Source organism: Schistocerca cancellata, chromosome 11, assembly GCF_023864275.1.
Source record: "Schistocerca cancellata isolate TAMUIC-IGC-003103 chromosome 11, iqSchCanc2.1, whole genome shotgun sequence".
Lineage (NCBI taxonomy): Eukaryota > Metazoa > Arthropoda > Insecta > Orthoptera > Acrididae > Schistocerca > Schistocerca cancellata.
In genome coordinates, this window is record NC_064636.1 from 104,024,810 (window position 1) to 104,039,612 (window position 14,803).

Sequence of the window (14,803 nt, forward strand, 5' to 3'; positions counted from 1 at the left end):
GTGGAGAATTTGTAAAAACTTCGAGCTGTGCTGAAGAGATTGTAATTTGGTCAGACTGCAAAGGACTTGGAGCAGCAGTTGCACTGTATGAATAGTATCTTGAGAACAAGTTATGTCTGGTGTTTGTTCTTTCAGACATGTCCGGAAGAACAGACATCACACAGATAAGTACATTGACTGGGGGGGGGGGGGGGGGGGGGGGGGGGGGAATGCTGCACTGAGGAGTTGTGCAACATAAACAAAAGTTGGTAGGCATGTTTCTACAGCTGGAAGATGGTGTCTATTGAAATTTCATGCCAGTTGTATAGTAGTAGCACTAGTAGTGGCACTATGAGGCTGCAAATCAGTTTTGCTTTAAATATAGATGGTAATGGTTGTGAGTCTTACAAGGGAACCTCCCCATCGCACCCCCCTCATATTTACGTATAAGTTGGCACAGGGATAGGCCTTGAAAAACTGAACACAGATCAATCGAGAAAACAGGAAGAAGTTGTGTGGAACTATGAAAAAAATAAGCAAAATATGCAAACTGAGTAGTCCATGCGCAAGGTAGGCAACATCTAGGAGAGGATCAGCTAATGAGCGCTGTGGTCCCGTGGTTAGCGTGAGCAGCTGTGGAACGAGAGGTCTTTGGTTCAAATCTTCTCTCGAGTGAAAAGTTTAATTTTTTATTTTCAGACAATTATTAAAGTTCAGGCACTCAAACATAATCAACTTCGCTCTCCAAAATTCCAGGACATGTTCAGATTTGCTGGGACATATGCAGGATTTGACGGTCTACACACGGAAACATTTGAAAACGTAAAAAACATATGTTTTGACAGAGCACAGGGAAAACTGTGAAACTGTTGCATTCATTTGTTGCAGTTTATGTGACAAACTCTTATGTTTTCATCAATTTTTTGGGAGTGATTATCACATCCACAAGGAAACCTAAATCGGGGAAGGTAGAAGAATCTTTTTACCCATTCGCCAAGTGTGCAAGTTAGGTGGGTCGACACCATATTCCTGTCATGTGGCGCAGATGCCGTCACCAGTGTCGTATAGAATATATCAGACGTGTTTTCCTGTGGAGGAATCGGTTGACCTATGACCTTGCGATCAAATGTTTTCGGTTCCTTTTGGAGAGGCACGTCCTTTCGTCTACTAATCGCACGGTTTTGCGGTGTGGTCGCAAAACACAGACACTAAACTTATTACAGTGAACAGAGACGTCAATGAACGAACGGACAGATCGTAACTTTGCGAAAATAAAGAAAGTAAAATTTTCACTCGAGGGAGGACTCGAACCGAGGACCTCCAGTTCCACATTTGCTCACTCTAACCACGGGAGCACGGCGCTCCTCAACTTTGATCGTCTTTGATGTTGCACATGGACTATTCAGTTTGCATATTTTGTTCATTTTTTCATAGTTCCACACAACTTCTTCCCGTTTTCTCGATTGATCTGTGTTCAGTTTTTCGAGGCCTATCCACTGCGTCAATTTATAACTAAATCTGAGAGGGGGTTGATGGGGAGGTTCCCTCGTTAGTTACTTTTGAGTTCTGATGTGGTGTGTTGATGTTAATCGAGAATTCCCTCGAGGCAACAGAGACACCGTTATCAACACCTGACTGGGTTTGAATAAAGTCGTCTCATAGGCCTATGAGAGGCAGGATGTTCCTTCTGTGATACTGCACAAAGTCTGGATAAGAATGTAGCCCCGGAAAGACTTGGTAGGAATGTAGGCACTGTACACGATGGTCGGCAGTGGTGGTCACGAGAATGTTTGGTGGCAAGAATACCGGGCTACCGAGAGGGAAGACCGTCGTGTTCGGCAAATCGCTCTTGTCACATTGCACTGCATCTGCAGCGGCAATTTGAGCAGCAGACAGCGCCAGTGTCACAGTGAACTGTTACATATCGGTTACTTCGAGGACAGCCCCGAGTGTACGTGTCACTGGCATGAAACCACTGCGATTTCCAACTTCAGTGGCGTCAAAGCGAGAGGTCATTGGAGGGCAGGGCAGATGTCTGTTGTTTTTTCTGATGAAAGCAGGTTCTGCATCGGTGTCAGTCACAGCCGTGCGTCGGTTAGGAAGAGACCAGTTGAGGACCTGCAACCGACATCTCTGCATGGTAGACACACTGGACCGATGCCTGGAATTATGGTTTGCGCTGCAAATTTGTACACGAATCTGACAATTCAAACTGTCGTGCTGCCAGAACAGCATTCCGGGGGGTATTTTCCGACAGGATAACACTTGTCCGTGTCCGACTATTGTAACCCAACGTGCTGTACGAGGTGTCGACACGTTGCCTCGGCCTACTCGATTACCAGATCTATCCCCAGTTGAGCACATATGGAACATCAGCACACTCGCATCATCCACAACCGGCATTAACCGTCCTTGTATTGACTGACAAAGTGTGGGCATAGAACTCCGCCCCACAAACTGTACGACACGATGCTTGCACTTTTGCACGCTTGCTTTCGACATTCTGGCAGCGACACTGGTTAATGTACCAGCATTTCACAATTGCAATGGCTCGTGTCGCATTTACAATAAGCTGTGAACTCACAATGTTAATCACTTAAATATGTTACCGTCACAAATGTGCCTCCGACAAATTTCATTACTCTGTTAGGAGTACAACTTTGCTTCAGCTGTTTGCCGATAGGTGGCGACAGTGGTAAGTAGCAGTCAAAAGAAACAGATTGCAGACGTCGGGCAGTTAGCTTGGACCTTGGTGAAAATAACCTCATTCGAACATTAGTCGATTTGTGTCTGCATCGTAAAGCTGTTCGTGATTGAAAATGTCAGTTTATGAGCCTAATTCTCGTCATTTGTGGGAGGTGTTACTGTTTTGTTTCAATATGAAGAAAACAGCAGCCGAGTCTCACCAAATGGTCTCAAGTAAATACGGTAAGGACACTATTAGTGAAAGAATGTGTCGTGAGTGGTTTCAACACTTCAAGAGTGGTGATTTTAATGTTGTAGACTGGCATAGTGGTGGAAGAGAGAGTGTTTTTGAAGATGCAGAATTGGAGACATTGCCGAGTGAAGACTCGCGTCAGACTCGAAGAATTGACACGATTAGTGGGAGTGACACAGCAAGCCATTTCGAAACGTCTCAATGCTATGGGCACGATTCAGAAAGAAGGAACTTGGGTCCCGTATGAGCTGAAATCCAGATACATTGAACGGCATATGTGTGTTTGTGAACAGTTGCTTCAGAGGCGAAAACGGAAGGGATTTGTGCATCATATCGTGACCGGGGATCAAAAACGGGTTCATTATGTAACCCTAAATGGAAAAAATTGTGGGGATGACCCGGCCATGCTTCCACGTTGACGGCCAAACTGAATATTCACAGCTCCAAGATCATGCTCTACATATGGTGGGACCAGCTCAGCGCTGTGTACTACGAGGTGTTAAAACAGAGTGAAACAATCAGAGGTGCTTGTTATCTAATGCATTTAACGCGTTTGAGCAGATCATTAAAAGAAAAACGGTTACAATACGGCGAGAGGCACGATAAAGTGATTTTGCAGTGTGACAACGCTCAACCCCACGTTGCAAAAGAGGCCAAAACATACTTGGAAACGTTAAAATGGGAAGTCCTACCCCACCCGCTGTATTCTCCAGATATTGCTCCCTATGTCACCTGTTTAGATCAACGACACATGGCCTGGCTGACCAACACTTCCGATCTCATGAAGAAGTCACAAATTGGTACGATTCGTGGATTGTTCAGACGGTGAACAATCTTTTGATGCGGGATTCGTACACTGCCCGAAAAATGGGAAAAAGTAGTGGCCGGCAATGGAAAATTCTTTGAATGATACATGTGTAACCATTTTGTTTCATTAAAACCTCAAATGTTGGGGGGAAAATGGCGGAAGCAAAGTTTTACACCTTGTAGTACAATTATTTTTTGGTGTTTTTCGTTTTTTCTGGCAGTATCTATGCTCCTTGATGGTAATTAAAGGTCGTTCAGTGCAGATGCATTCTTCTTCTCAACTCTTTCAGGAATCAATTTGAGGCTGCGAGCAATGGACAGTGGGTGGCCGCATGTGTAGTGTGCGACAAGTTGGGAGTTAGGGTTGAATGGGAAGTGTGCTCAGATATCTGAAGCAGTTAAAGCAACTGCTCCCATAAAGTGAAAAATCTGTGTATGAGTCCTGGTCTGGCACAAATTTTCACTTGTTGCCATTGAATTTATTTTGATGCCCGATTGGGGCTAATATTGGAATTTTGACATAGAACAGACATTATAGAATGTTATCAAATTATACACTCCTGGAAATGGAAAAAAGAACACATTGACACTGGTGTGTCAGACCCACCATACTTGCTCCGGACACTGCGAGAGGGCTGTACAAGCAATGATCACACGCACGGCACAGCGGACACACCAGGAACCGCGGTGTTGGCCGTCGAATGGCGCTAGCTGCGCAGCATTTGTGCACCGCCGCCGTCAGTATCAGCCAGTTTGCCGTGGCATACGGAGCTCCATCGCAATCTTTAACACTGGTAGCATGCCGCGACAGCGTGGACGTGAACCGTATGCGCAGTTGACGGACTTTGAGCGAGGGCGTATAGTGGGCATGCGGGAGGCCGGATGGACGTACCGCCGAATTGCTCAACACGTGGGGCGTGAGGTCTCCACAGTACATCGATGTTGTCGCTAGTGGTCGACGGAAGGTGCACGTGCCCGTCGACCTAGGACCGGACCGCAGCGACGCACGGATGCACGCCAAGACTGTAGGATCCTACGCAGTGCCGTAGGGGACCGCACCGCCACTTCCCAGCAAATTAGGGACACTGTTGCTCCTGGGGTATCGGCGAGGACCATTCGCAACCGTCTCCATGAAGCTGGGCTACGGGCCCGCACACCGTTAGGCCGTCTTCTGCTCACGCCCCAACATCGTGCAGCCCGCCTCCAGTGGTGTCGCGACAGGCGTGAATGGAGGGACGAATGGAGACGTGTCGTCTTCAGCGATGAGAGTCACTTCTGCCTTGGTGCCAATTATGGTCGTATGCGTGTTTGGCGCCGTGCAGGTGAGCGCCACAATCAGGACTGCATACGACCGAGGCACACAGGGCAAACACCCGGCATCATGGTGTGGGGAGCGATCTCCTACACTGGCCGTACACCACTGGTGATCGTCGAGGGGACACTGAATAGTGCACGGTACATCCAAACCGTCATCGAACCCATCGTTCTACCATTCCTAGACCGGCAAGGGAACTTGCTGTTCCAACAGGACAATGCACGTCCGCATGTATCCCGTGCCACCCAACATGCTCTAGAAGGTGTAAGTCAACTACCCTGGCCAGCAAGATCTCCGGATCTGTCCCCCATTGAGCATGTTTGGGACTGGATGAAGCGTCGTCTCACGCGGTCTGCACGTCCAGCACGAACACTGGTCCAACTGAGGCGCCAGGTGGAAATGGCATGGCAAGCCATTCCACAGGACTACATCCAGCATCTCTACGATCGTCTCCATGGGAGAATAGCAGCCTGCATTGCTGCGAAAGGTGGATATACACTGTACTAGTGCCGACATTGTGCATGCTCTGTTGCCTGTGTCTATGTGCCTGTGGTTCTGTCAGTGTGATCATATGATGTATCTGACCCCAGGAATGTGTCAATAAAGTTTCCCCTTCCTGGGACAATGAATTCACAGTGTTCTTATTTCAATTTCCAGGAGTGTATATTAGGCTATGTTGAGGAAAGTGATACACTGAAAGTAGTAGATGAGTTTTCCTATTTGGGAAAAAACAGTGATAAAGTGATGATGGCCAGAGTAGAGTGGATATAAAATGCAGACTTGCAAGAAATGTATTTGTTGAAAAGAAAAATAACAAATTTTAGCGTTAGGAAGTCTCTTCTGAAGGTAGTTGCCTGGAGTAGGCATGGCTCTTGTTTACAGGCTGGGGAAGGGTGCAATATTTTATCAATTGTAACTAACTGAGACATTGGACTACACTATATATCAGTGTCTCACCATAGCGGAGGCCAGGAGGGCGGTGGGGGGGAGGAGAGGGGGGGCAATATGCAATATCAGACTCTTAACCAGAATTTCAAATATTGTATATTCTTTCCTTTTCATAATCAACCACTAAATATGCCAGAAGTTAATTCGAAGATAAGATCTTTAGGTAGTGCATTTATCTGCTGATTTTGCATTTCCTGATGTTTTATCACAACAAATCATAATAAAAGATATGATTTGGAGAGATACTTAATACTGTGTATGTTATCTTTGTTGCATGCTTAAGGTTTTTTGTTTTTTCAATTCTAAACTTTGTAGTTGGTTTTGTGTGTGTTCACTCCAGGGCATTTGATTTGACCTGCTGAAATGATGATGTTTCTGTGGCATTGTGGGTCTTGTGCTGTGATTGTAAATTTTGGATGGGTAAATTAATACTGAAGATTTTGCAATCGACTCAAGCAATGTCATGGAAAACAATCTTGGGTTGCACGTTTGCACGTGTTCTCTGGCTTGTTGATGCAATGGAAGCACCGCTCTCCTGAGAACAAGAGCTCTTACACGTACATAACATCTAATATTACAGTAAATACTTCTATGAAGTTAATAAGAAACTCCCAGAATCTTTTATAAAATGGAAAAAAGAAGGAAAAAAAAATGGAAATAGGAGGACGCAAACTCGTGAACTATGATTTCATAACTCTGCAGTGCGTGACTATACCCACTACACATTTGTGACCTTCAGATATTTTTGTCTTGTAATATGTGACGTGTCATTAACTGACATTTGATTATAACAACTTGTACTGAGAACACACATTTTTGATACATCTTCAATGTGCCATTGCCTTGAAATGGCACCATTTTATTTTTGTATTTGAATTATCCTTTTGGAAGATACAGTAAATCAACTTTGTTTTGATCCTTTGTGTTAGATATTTGTTGCTCCCAGGCTTCCTTCATCCTTTGAGAGAGTCATTTCTTCTCTTTCTGTGTACACTTTCTTCCATTTGAAAACTTCATTCTTTCCCGAAATCCTGCCTTTTGTGTTGCTTCTTTGAAAGGTGTTCAGTTATCTATTATGCCAATTTTAATGCCTATGTTTTTCATATCTCTGTCAATTTCAGTGAACTGTGTGGGTTTTGATTTGTTGCTGTTCAGTAAGCTGAAGATTTGCTTGGTTGGTCTGTTGTTATCCATTTGGTGGGTGGGTTCCCATAAAACTACAGTCTTCTTTTCCTCATTACATCAGTTAGCATTTCCAATTTCAAACAAAGCTCTGATTTTAATTTGTATTCAATGTTACTATTATTTCTAAGTTCCAGTATTTTTCTTGGAATTCTTCTTTCAACTCTCTCCAGTTTTTCAAGATCCCCCAAATCTTGTTAGTGTAAGTGTTTCTGATGCATACAGTGTTTCAGGCCTTACCACTGTTTAAAAGATATTAGTTTTTGTTATAGATTTGTGTTCTGGGACAGTTTGTTCATTTTTCTTTTTGTCATTTGGAATGCCCTTATCATTTTATGCACTTTGTTTTCTTTCATTTTCCTTGTTATCCATCCTCCTATGTATTTAAAACAGGTTGTTTTAGGTATTGTGTTGTTATTAATTTTAAGATTATTAGGGGCGTCATTGATATTTATCATAAAATGTGTTCTTTTCAAATGATATTTTCAGTTTAGTTTTGTTTGCTTGTTTCTGTAGTTCTGTTTTTTTTTTTGACACTATCCAGTGAGTCGATAATTAATCCTTTGTCATCTGCAAATGCTAGACAATTGATGGTGATTTTTATTTGGGCTTCTTCATAGCTGAACACGCTTAGTATTGCTGGATTTTCTCCATTCTCTGACTACCTTCTCCAATGCGCAGTTAAAAAGTAGTCGTGGTACACAGACTCCCTGTCGCGTCCCAAGCGTGGGTATTGCGGGGGATTGAGCGACACGGTTCGTGGATGGGATTTTAGCCGGTTGACCGTAGTGAGAGGGAGACTTTGATCTGGCTAAGATGTAGAAATCCCTGGTTGTCACAAGGCTAGGAAGGCAGTGGAAATTAAAGTCGTGATAACTTTAACAATTTGCAGTTTATTCTATATGAGTACAGCTCGCCCTATATGACGGTGGTTGCATTCACAGGAAGGCCAAGTCCAATACAGAGACGGTGACTGACTCCACCGTTCCGACTGCCTACTAGAAGTTCTGCAATGTCTCTTTAACACCCTACGTTAGAGTCCCGCGGCTACGCCCTGACGCACTCCAGCGACTATCTCCGGCTGCCTGCCTACAGCCCGTTCCCCAGCCCAAGTCGGCTGCCGCTATCACTCTCTAACTTGACTACAAGAACCGCAAGACCAGACCCGACAAAACAACTTAGCTTAGCTCCTCAGAGCGGCGTGCTCTCGGGTTTTGTTAGTGTTTCCCCTCCGACCCCGCCAGCGCTTGGCATGACGTAGCGTCGAAGGCAACTTGCCCTTATTTGGTCTCGTTAAAGCATTGTTGTTGCTATTGTTCTTCAGTCTGAGTGGAGGGATAGAGGCGCCTCTCCCTATATGGTCACACACTGCGTCCTGAGCCCTTCATTGGCTCCTCATGACGTAGTGCTGTCCCCACCAAGGGCCCTCTTTCTTTCTCTCTCCACTCCCAGACCTCTCTCTCTAGCCAGGAGTGCTTTCTGTTTATACCCCTTACTTGATTGCTTATCATGAGCCCTGCACAGACTTTCGTTTGTCTCTGCTGGCTGTTTACTTTCTTATCGAGCACCCAGCTGCCCAGCGGTTTGAGTGCCGCCTCGGCTGGCCCTTCGGCCACGCCTGGCGTCCCACGCTACAACTTTTAACTTCTTCCTACGTGCTATTCTCAAGGTACTGCAATTAGACTTGGCTTGTTCCTGCGGTTACAACATCCCTGTCTTACTCGTGATTTTGTTCCAAAAGGTGTTGACAGGTCCCCCATGAAGTTTGCTTCTGATGTCGCATTTGTTAAAGTTTCGTCAGTTATTTCTGTTATTTTATTGTCGAGTCCAGATTCCCTTACAATGTTGATTAGCATATTTCTATCAATTGTGTGGTGTGCCTTTTTAAAATCAGCAGAAGTTATCACATATTTCAAATTTCTGATTCTCCTCATTTCTGTTGTGTTCTTTAGGTTTACTGTTTGCTCTGCACTACACCTTAACTTCCCAAAAGCTGCATGATACTGTCCTAGTTGTCGCTCGAGTATTATGTTGGCTCTTTTTAAAGTACCATGTACGAGATCTTATATGTCACTGGCAAGAGAGAGATCTCTCAGGATCAGTTTTTTTTCCCCCTTTATGGAGTGGATTTATTAATGCCAATGTCCATTGTGATGGTAAGCTGTTGTCCAAATTTCATTAACGATTTCTGTTAGACATAGAATAATGTTGTCACAGGAGTGTTGCCACAATTCATTAATTGTATTGTCATCTTCTGATGCTTTGTTATTTTTGTTTTAAGATTTCTCTGGTTTTGTCTATACTTTTATAAGATGCAAATTATGATCTCAAAACAATGGAATACAAAAATTATGTAACCATCATTAGGACAATTGTACAACAAATTGTACAAACAACAATGCATTTTCAAGAGCTGCTCAATGTGCTAGGGCTTTGAAACAGCATTTATTCGTACGACGTAAGTCCTACCGAATGTGGACTTCAGCAAAACCCCGTACGGCATCTGTTCTGCCTGCGATGTAGATCTGACGAGGGATGGCTAGACTGAAAGGACTGAGCCTTCAGGGGGACCATAAGAAGCTGTGCCCATATATGTCTACTGTGTAGAACTTGATTGGCATTTTGAGGTGCAGTTACTGCTACCTGTTCAAAACAGTCCGACGATATCGACAGTTCCAAAATTGACTGCCATTATGTAAATCTGTGTTGCAAACATTCAAAATGTGTCTTGATAATTTAAATTGTTTGATCCATTATTGAGAAATGCATTCCAGTCTATAAGGTGTGCGATTCTGCCTCGGAGCCTTTAACTACAACCTGTGCCTAGCTTGGACTGAAGCTATGTACAGAAGTGAGACGTGAACGATAAGCAGTTCAGCTGTCGAGAGAATAGAAGCTTTTGAAATGTGGTGCTACAGTAAATTTAGAAGGCTAGTTGTGTAGATCAGACAACTAATGAAGATGTATCAAATGAGACTGAGGAGGAAAGAGCAAGATAACTGCATCATTAAAGAGAAGCCTGTTGCTTTAATTGCTACGAGTTATCAAACTGTCAGTCTCGCATGTGCTAGAAAAAAAGTGTGCATTTTTATTGACAAACAGTCCATTAGAGCAATGCTGAAAACAGTATTGGTGGTCCTTTGTTGCTGCTTCACTCACTACCTATTAATGCCAATACAGTTAATTTGTTGGCGCATGGATATAATAAGAGTGAAAGGAGTCTCACTGTAAATGTTGGCAGTTGCCGTAGATTGGTTGAATCCTCATGTATTCGTAGTTCTTCAGTTTAATCTCAAATTATTTCAGATTACAGGCAAAGGAAGCAATATTGCATTTAGAGAATCTACATTTTTGTCACTTCTTGATGATAGTTACTGTTACTTGCAAGGCAATGAAAGTAAATGAGTTTTAATTTAGTTGTTTGTAATGTTATTAATTTATAGAACATAATAAACTGACAAACTCCACTTTGCAACAGCCACAGAGTTTTCATTAGGTAATAATCACAGTTATTCCTGCTCAAAGAGCAGACCTAAAAAAGGAAAGTACTTCCCATGGAGATTAACCCATAAGCACATATGTGTGTGTTTGTGACTTACATGTGTGAGATATTTTTTACCCCAGTCAGAAAAGACAAATATTTCAGGAAATTTGAATGTACATTTGTACATCAGAAGATCAGTGTGTTTTAAACACATAGTTAATGATTTTTTAAGATGTAAACACTCACTTCTCATAATAAAAAAAAAAAAAAAAAATTAAATCTCTCAAACTGGAAATTAATGTTCTTTGGATATTAACCTACAGTAAATCTTGCATGTAGTTCTAGTTTTATCTCTTCCCCCCCCCCCCCCCTCCCCCCACATCAACAAAGTTTTACTTTTTGTAATGATTGGCTTCTTAGTGCTGCAGCTTTAATTGAACTCTAGAACTCTATAAAGATAGTAAAACTGATCATAGTGGAGATTTTGCCATGCTGAAGAATATCCTGTGGCCAATTCTTGGAACTGTGAAGAACCTTCACTGGACTAACAGCCACGCTGTTGTGAACCACAAAAATTTTTTGCTCATACTGACCAGAATGTGATTGTCCGCAACTTCTAACATTCACTGTTGAACCAGTTTTATTGAACATTGCAAAAACTCTGCGATCTTTCAATTCATTTGGTGCTTCTTTGTGCCCTAGAATTGCACAAAATTGTCTCACTGTTGCTGCATAACTTTTCCATTCTCATAAAATATATTATGTGATCAAAAAGTGGCACACGCTTTGAAGAACCCTTTAAGTGGTCAGTTGTTGCGTTGCTCATTTGATTGTGTCACGTAAAGGACAGAAAATGAAATAACAGCTTGTATAGGTTAATTACTGTCTTTTGCAACTGTAGTAAACGTCTTAATAATATCAGATGCCTTTTGCTTTAATCTAAAGCATCAACAGTGGTCACCAACAGTATGGTGTTTTCTCTTACAATTTAGTGTGCTATGGTCATGAACAGTTCACTTGCTTTACTTAGTGATACAAACAATTTTTATTCTTTACATTACTCATGGTTTTTTTGTTGTTTATTTCTTGTTCTTCAAAGTTTGTGCGCTGCGTTTTTGCATGCAGCACTTTCACTGCACTAAACATGTCCACATGTCTTGTGTTCCGAAGTATCATTGTTCTGTTGCCATTTCATGTGTTTTGTTTTGGTATTGCAGGATGCATTTGTCTTTTGTTTGTTTGGTAGTGATGGGAGCATCTGCTATCGCTCAGTCAGTGTAATTTTTGACTGGAGGTGGGTGGGGACAGGGTGAGGGGAAGGTATTATTTTGTGGTGTCTAGGGAGTTGTTCTTTCTCAGTAGTATGTTTTATCAGTTTAAACAGTGTTTGGTTGCTAATGTTTGTCTGTCCATTTATTGTGTGTTTCTGCTCTATTATTGCTTTTTGAATTTGAAAGATCTCTTGTAGGTTTTAGAGATGTTTCTTGTCGCTGAATCTGACAACTATTTTCGTGTCCTTTTCTAACGTGGTAAGTGTTTTTTAAGTAAGTACCGTTTTGAAATTTTATGAAGACATACTAAGATATCTCAATAATTTTATTTTTACACGAAAGCCTGTACCTTAATCTACTTTTCTACATAGTTTCTGTCAATATTGACGCACTTATCATAATGATGTACCAGTTTTTGAATACCCTCCTCATAGAAGTCTGGTGCCTGACTTGTTAACCACTACATCACCACTGTTTTGACTTCGCACGCTTCTTGAAGACCCTGACCGCCCAGGTGTTCCTTCAAGTGCAGGAACAGATGGTAGTCACTGGGCGCAAGATTGGGGCTGTACGGAGGATGATTTCGAGTATTCCCATTGAAAAGATGTGATAAGATCTTTGGTCTGATTCACCACATGCGGACAGGCTTTGTGTTGCAGCAAAATGATGCCATTGCTCAACTTCCATGTTGATTCCGGTGTAACATAGGCCACCCATGTTTCATCGCCCATGACAATTTGGCTTAATAAATCATCACCGTCGTCGTGGTACCGCTCGAGGAAAGTCAATGCACTGTCTAAACATTTGGTTTTGTGCACATCCGTCAACAATTTTCAGTAATTCAAGTGCTTAGTCACAATGCCATACAAAACACTATGAGAAACAGTAGGATAGTTGTCCCGCAAGGAGGAAATCGTAAAGCGTCTGTTTTCTCTCACCTTATTGTCCAATACCTGCACCAAACTTTCATTAACGACCAAAGGACGCCATCTCCATTGTTCATCGTGCACATTTGTGTGGCCATCTTTAAATGCTCTCACCCACTTTCTTACCATTCCATCACTCATAATGTTTTCCCCGTAAACTGCACAGATTTCACGATGAATATCGAACGATTTTTGGCTTGTAGCTCTAAGAAATCTTATAACAGCCCGTACTTCACAGTCGGCGGGACTCACGATTATCGGAGACATCTTAAATGCTCTGTACACAACGTAAACAAGCAAGAATCAGACTGGAATGGCGTCAGTGCGTAGATTAAGATACAGGCTTTCACGTAAAAATAAAATTATTGAAGTATCTTAGCACATCTTTTTTTAATTTCAAAACTGTACTTACTTAAAAAACACACCTCGTATATCAGAAAGCCAGTTTGAAACTAGAGACCAAAATTTGTCACACACACTACAGTAAATCACTACTTTTCCTCATTTGTTAATTGAATAAAGAAGGCAAAACGACCACAAATACACTGCTGAGAGTTGCACAACACGTATAATGGCAAACTTCCAACTGTCGGCACTCCCGAATGTGTTAGCGACAGTAAAACGAGAATAAAAAGTCACCCGTTTGATAGTGGAGAAGGAATACCAGTAACAGGTGAGAGTTTTGGCTAGGGCACTCGAGTGTAAGGTTCTCGAGACGGCAAAACTTTGTGCTGAGGGTATAGTAAGACAGTGGAAGGTCACCACACGTGCTGAGGAACGTCTGCGTGTGCATTCACAGGGAAGGCTTGGGTGCAGCTGGCCGTGTCGGAGGGATCGCTGCGCAGCCACCTGCAGTGCGCGCTGTCGGACCGCGAGGCGCTGGCGCGCCACTACGGGGACCGCGCACTGCTGCGCGACCACGCGCGCTTGAAGCTGCTGCTGCAGCTGGTCGGGGTCGCGGACGCTGTCGCCGGGGGGCTGCTACGACAGGTGCGTCTCTACCCCCGCAGGGGCCACTGAATGTCACCCGGTAGCCCTCTGACTTTCTCTGTACTTGTACTGCGTAGAGCTCAGTGATTGGACACGAGTTGACAAGAGCAGTATGGCACATTTCTGTAAAAAGAAAACCTCAAAAAATTGTCCCAGAAAGTGTTTCCGGTGCTGTTTGCAAAGAACGTTTCAAGTAATTTAACTTCGAAGCTGTCTGTAATTGAGTATATAGCATATAAATGCTGTAGTTGCGGAGTTGCCAGTTTGATTCTTTCCTGTAGCAACTTGCTTTTTAATTTCATTTGAATTCTGTGTTTATTCTTAAATGGAAATGCTGACTGACAAATACTGAATCAGAATTTTAAATAAAAATAAAATTATCTTATTTTTAAGTACAACTCACCTGAAAACAAATTAAAATTTTATTGAAAGACGTGAAACATATTAAAGTGAAGAAAACCACACATACCAGCAATACTGTTCAGCATATATAAACAATAAAGTACTTTATTTCTTTATTTGGTGTTTCACATTTTTGAACCAAATTCTAATTAATTTTACATGCAATTAGTAATTAAAAATGTAAAATTTTTAGTTTTATTAAAAATAGTCAATATGTTAAATGTTAATTAGCATCCCATTGGGTAACTCTCCCCCAACTGAGAGTTCTCGGTGACTTTTCAGAACCGTCCCTATTTCCTAAATCTCGCCAGTCCTTTTCCTTCCCCTTCAATTCTTCTGCCAGTAGATAGTCATGGGCTCTGAAATCTTGCAGATTTTACTACCTATATATGTGTGTTCTCCTACCACTGTTAGGTAAGTAGATGTATGTTAACTAGTTCTGCACGTACATCTGGATGTGCTTCTTTGACCGAGATGCCCCCTTCTGATTCACTTTCTGCAGCACGGGACAACTTTGAAAGCTCAGCAAACCTTGGCCACCCGTTACCAAAGGATAAAATC

General features: G+C 42.5%; 1 protein-coding gene across 1 annotated transcript in view; it reads left to right on the plus strand.

Annotated features, from left to right (window-relative positions):
• LOC126108285 (uncharacterized) overlaps positions 1-14,803 on the plus strand; it is a 235,549-nt gene that overhangs the window by 20,762 nt on the left and 199,984 nt on the right. The window contains exon 3 of the mRNA XM_049913509.1: positions 13,650-13,856. Coding sequence (XP_049769466.1) covers positions 13,650-13,856 — 207 coding nt within the window. The remainder of the gene's footprint in view (positions 1-13,649; positions 13,857-14,803) is intronic.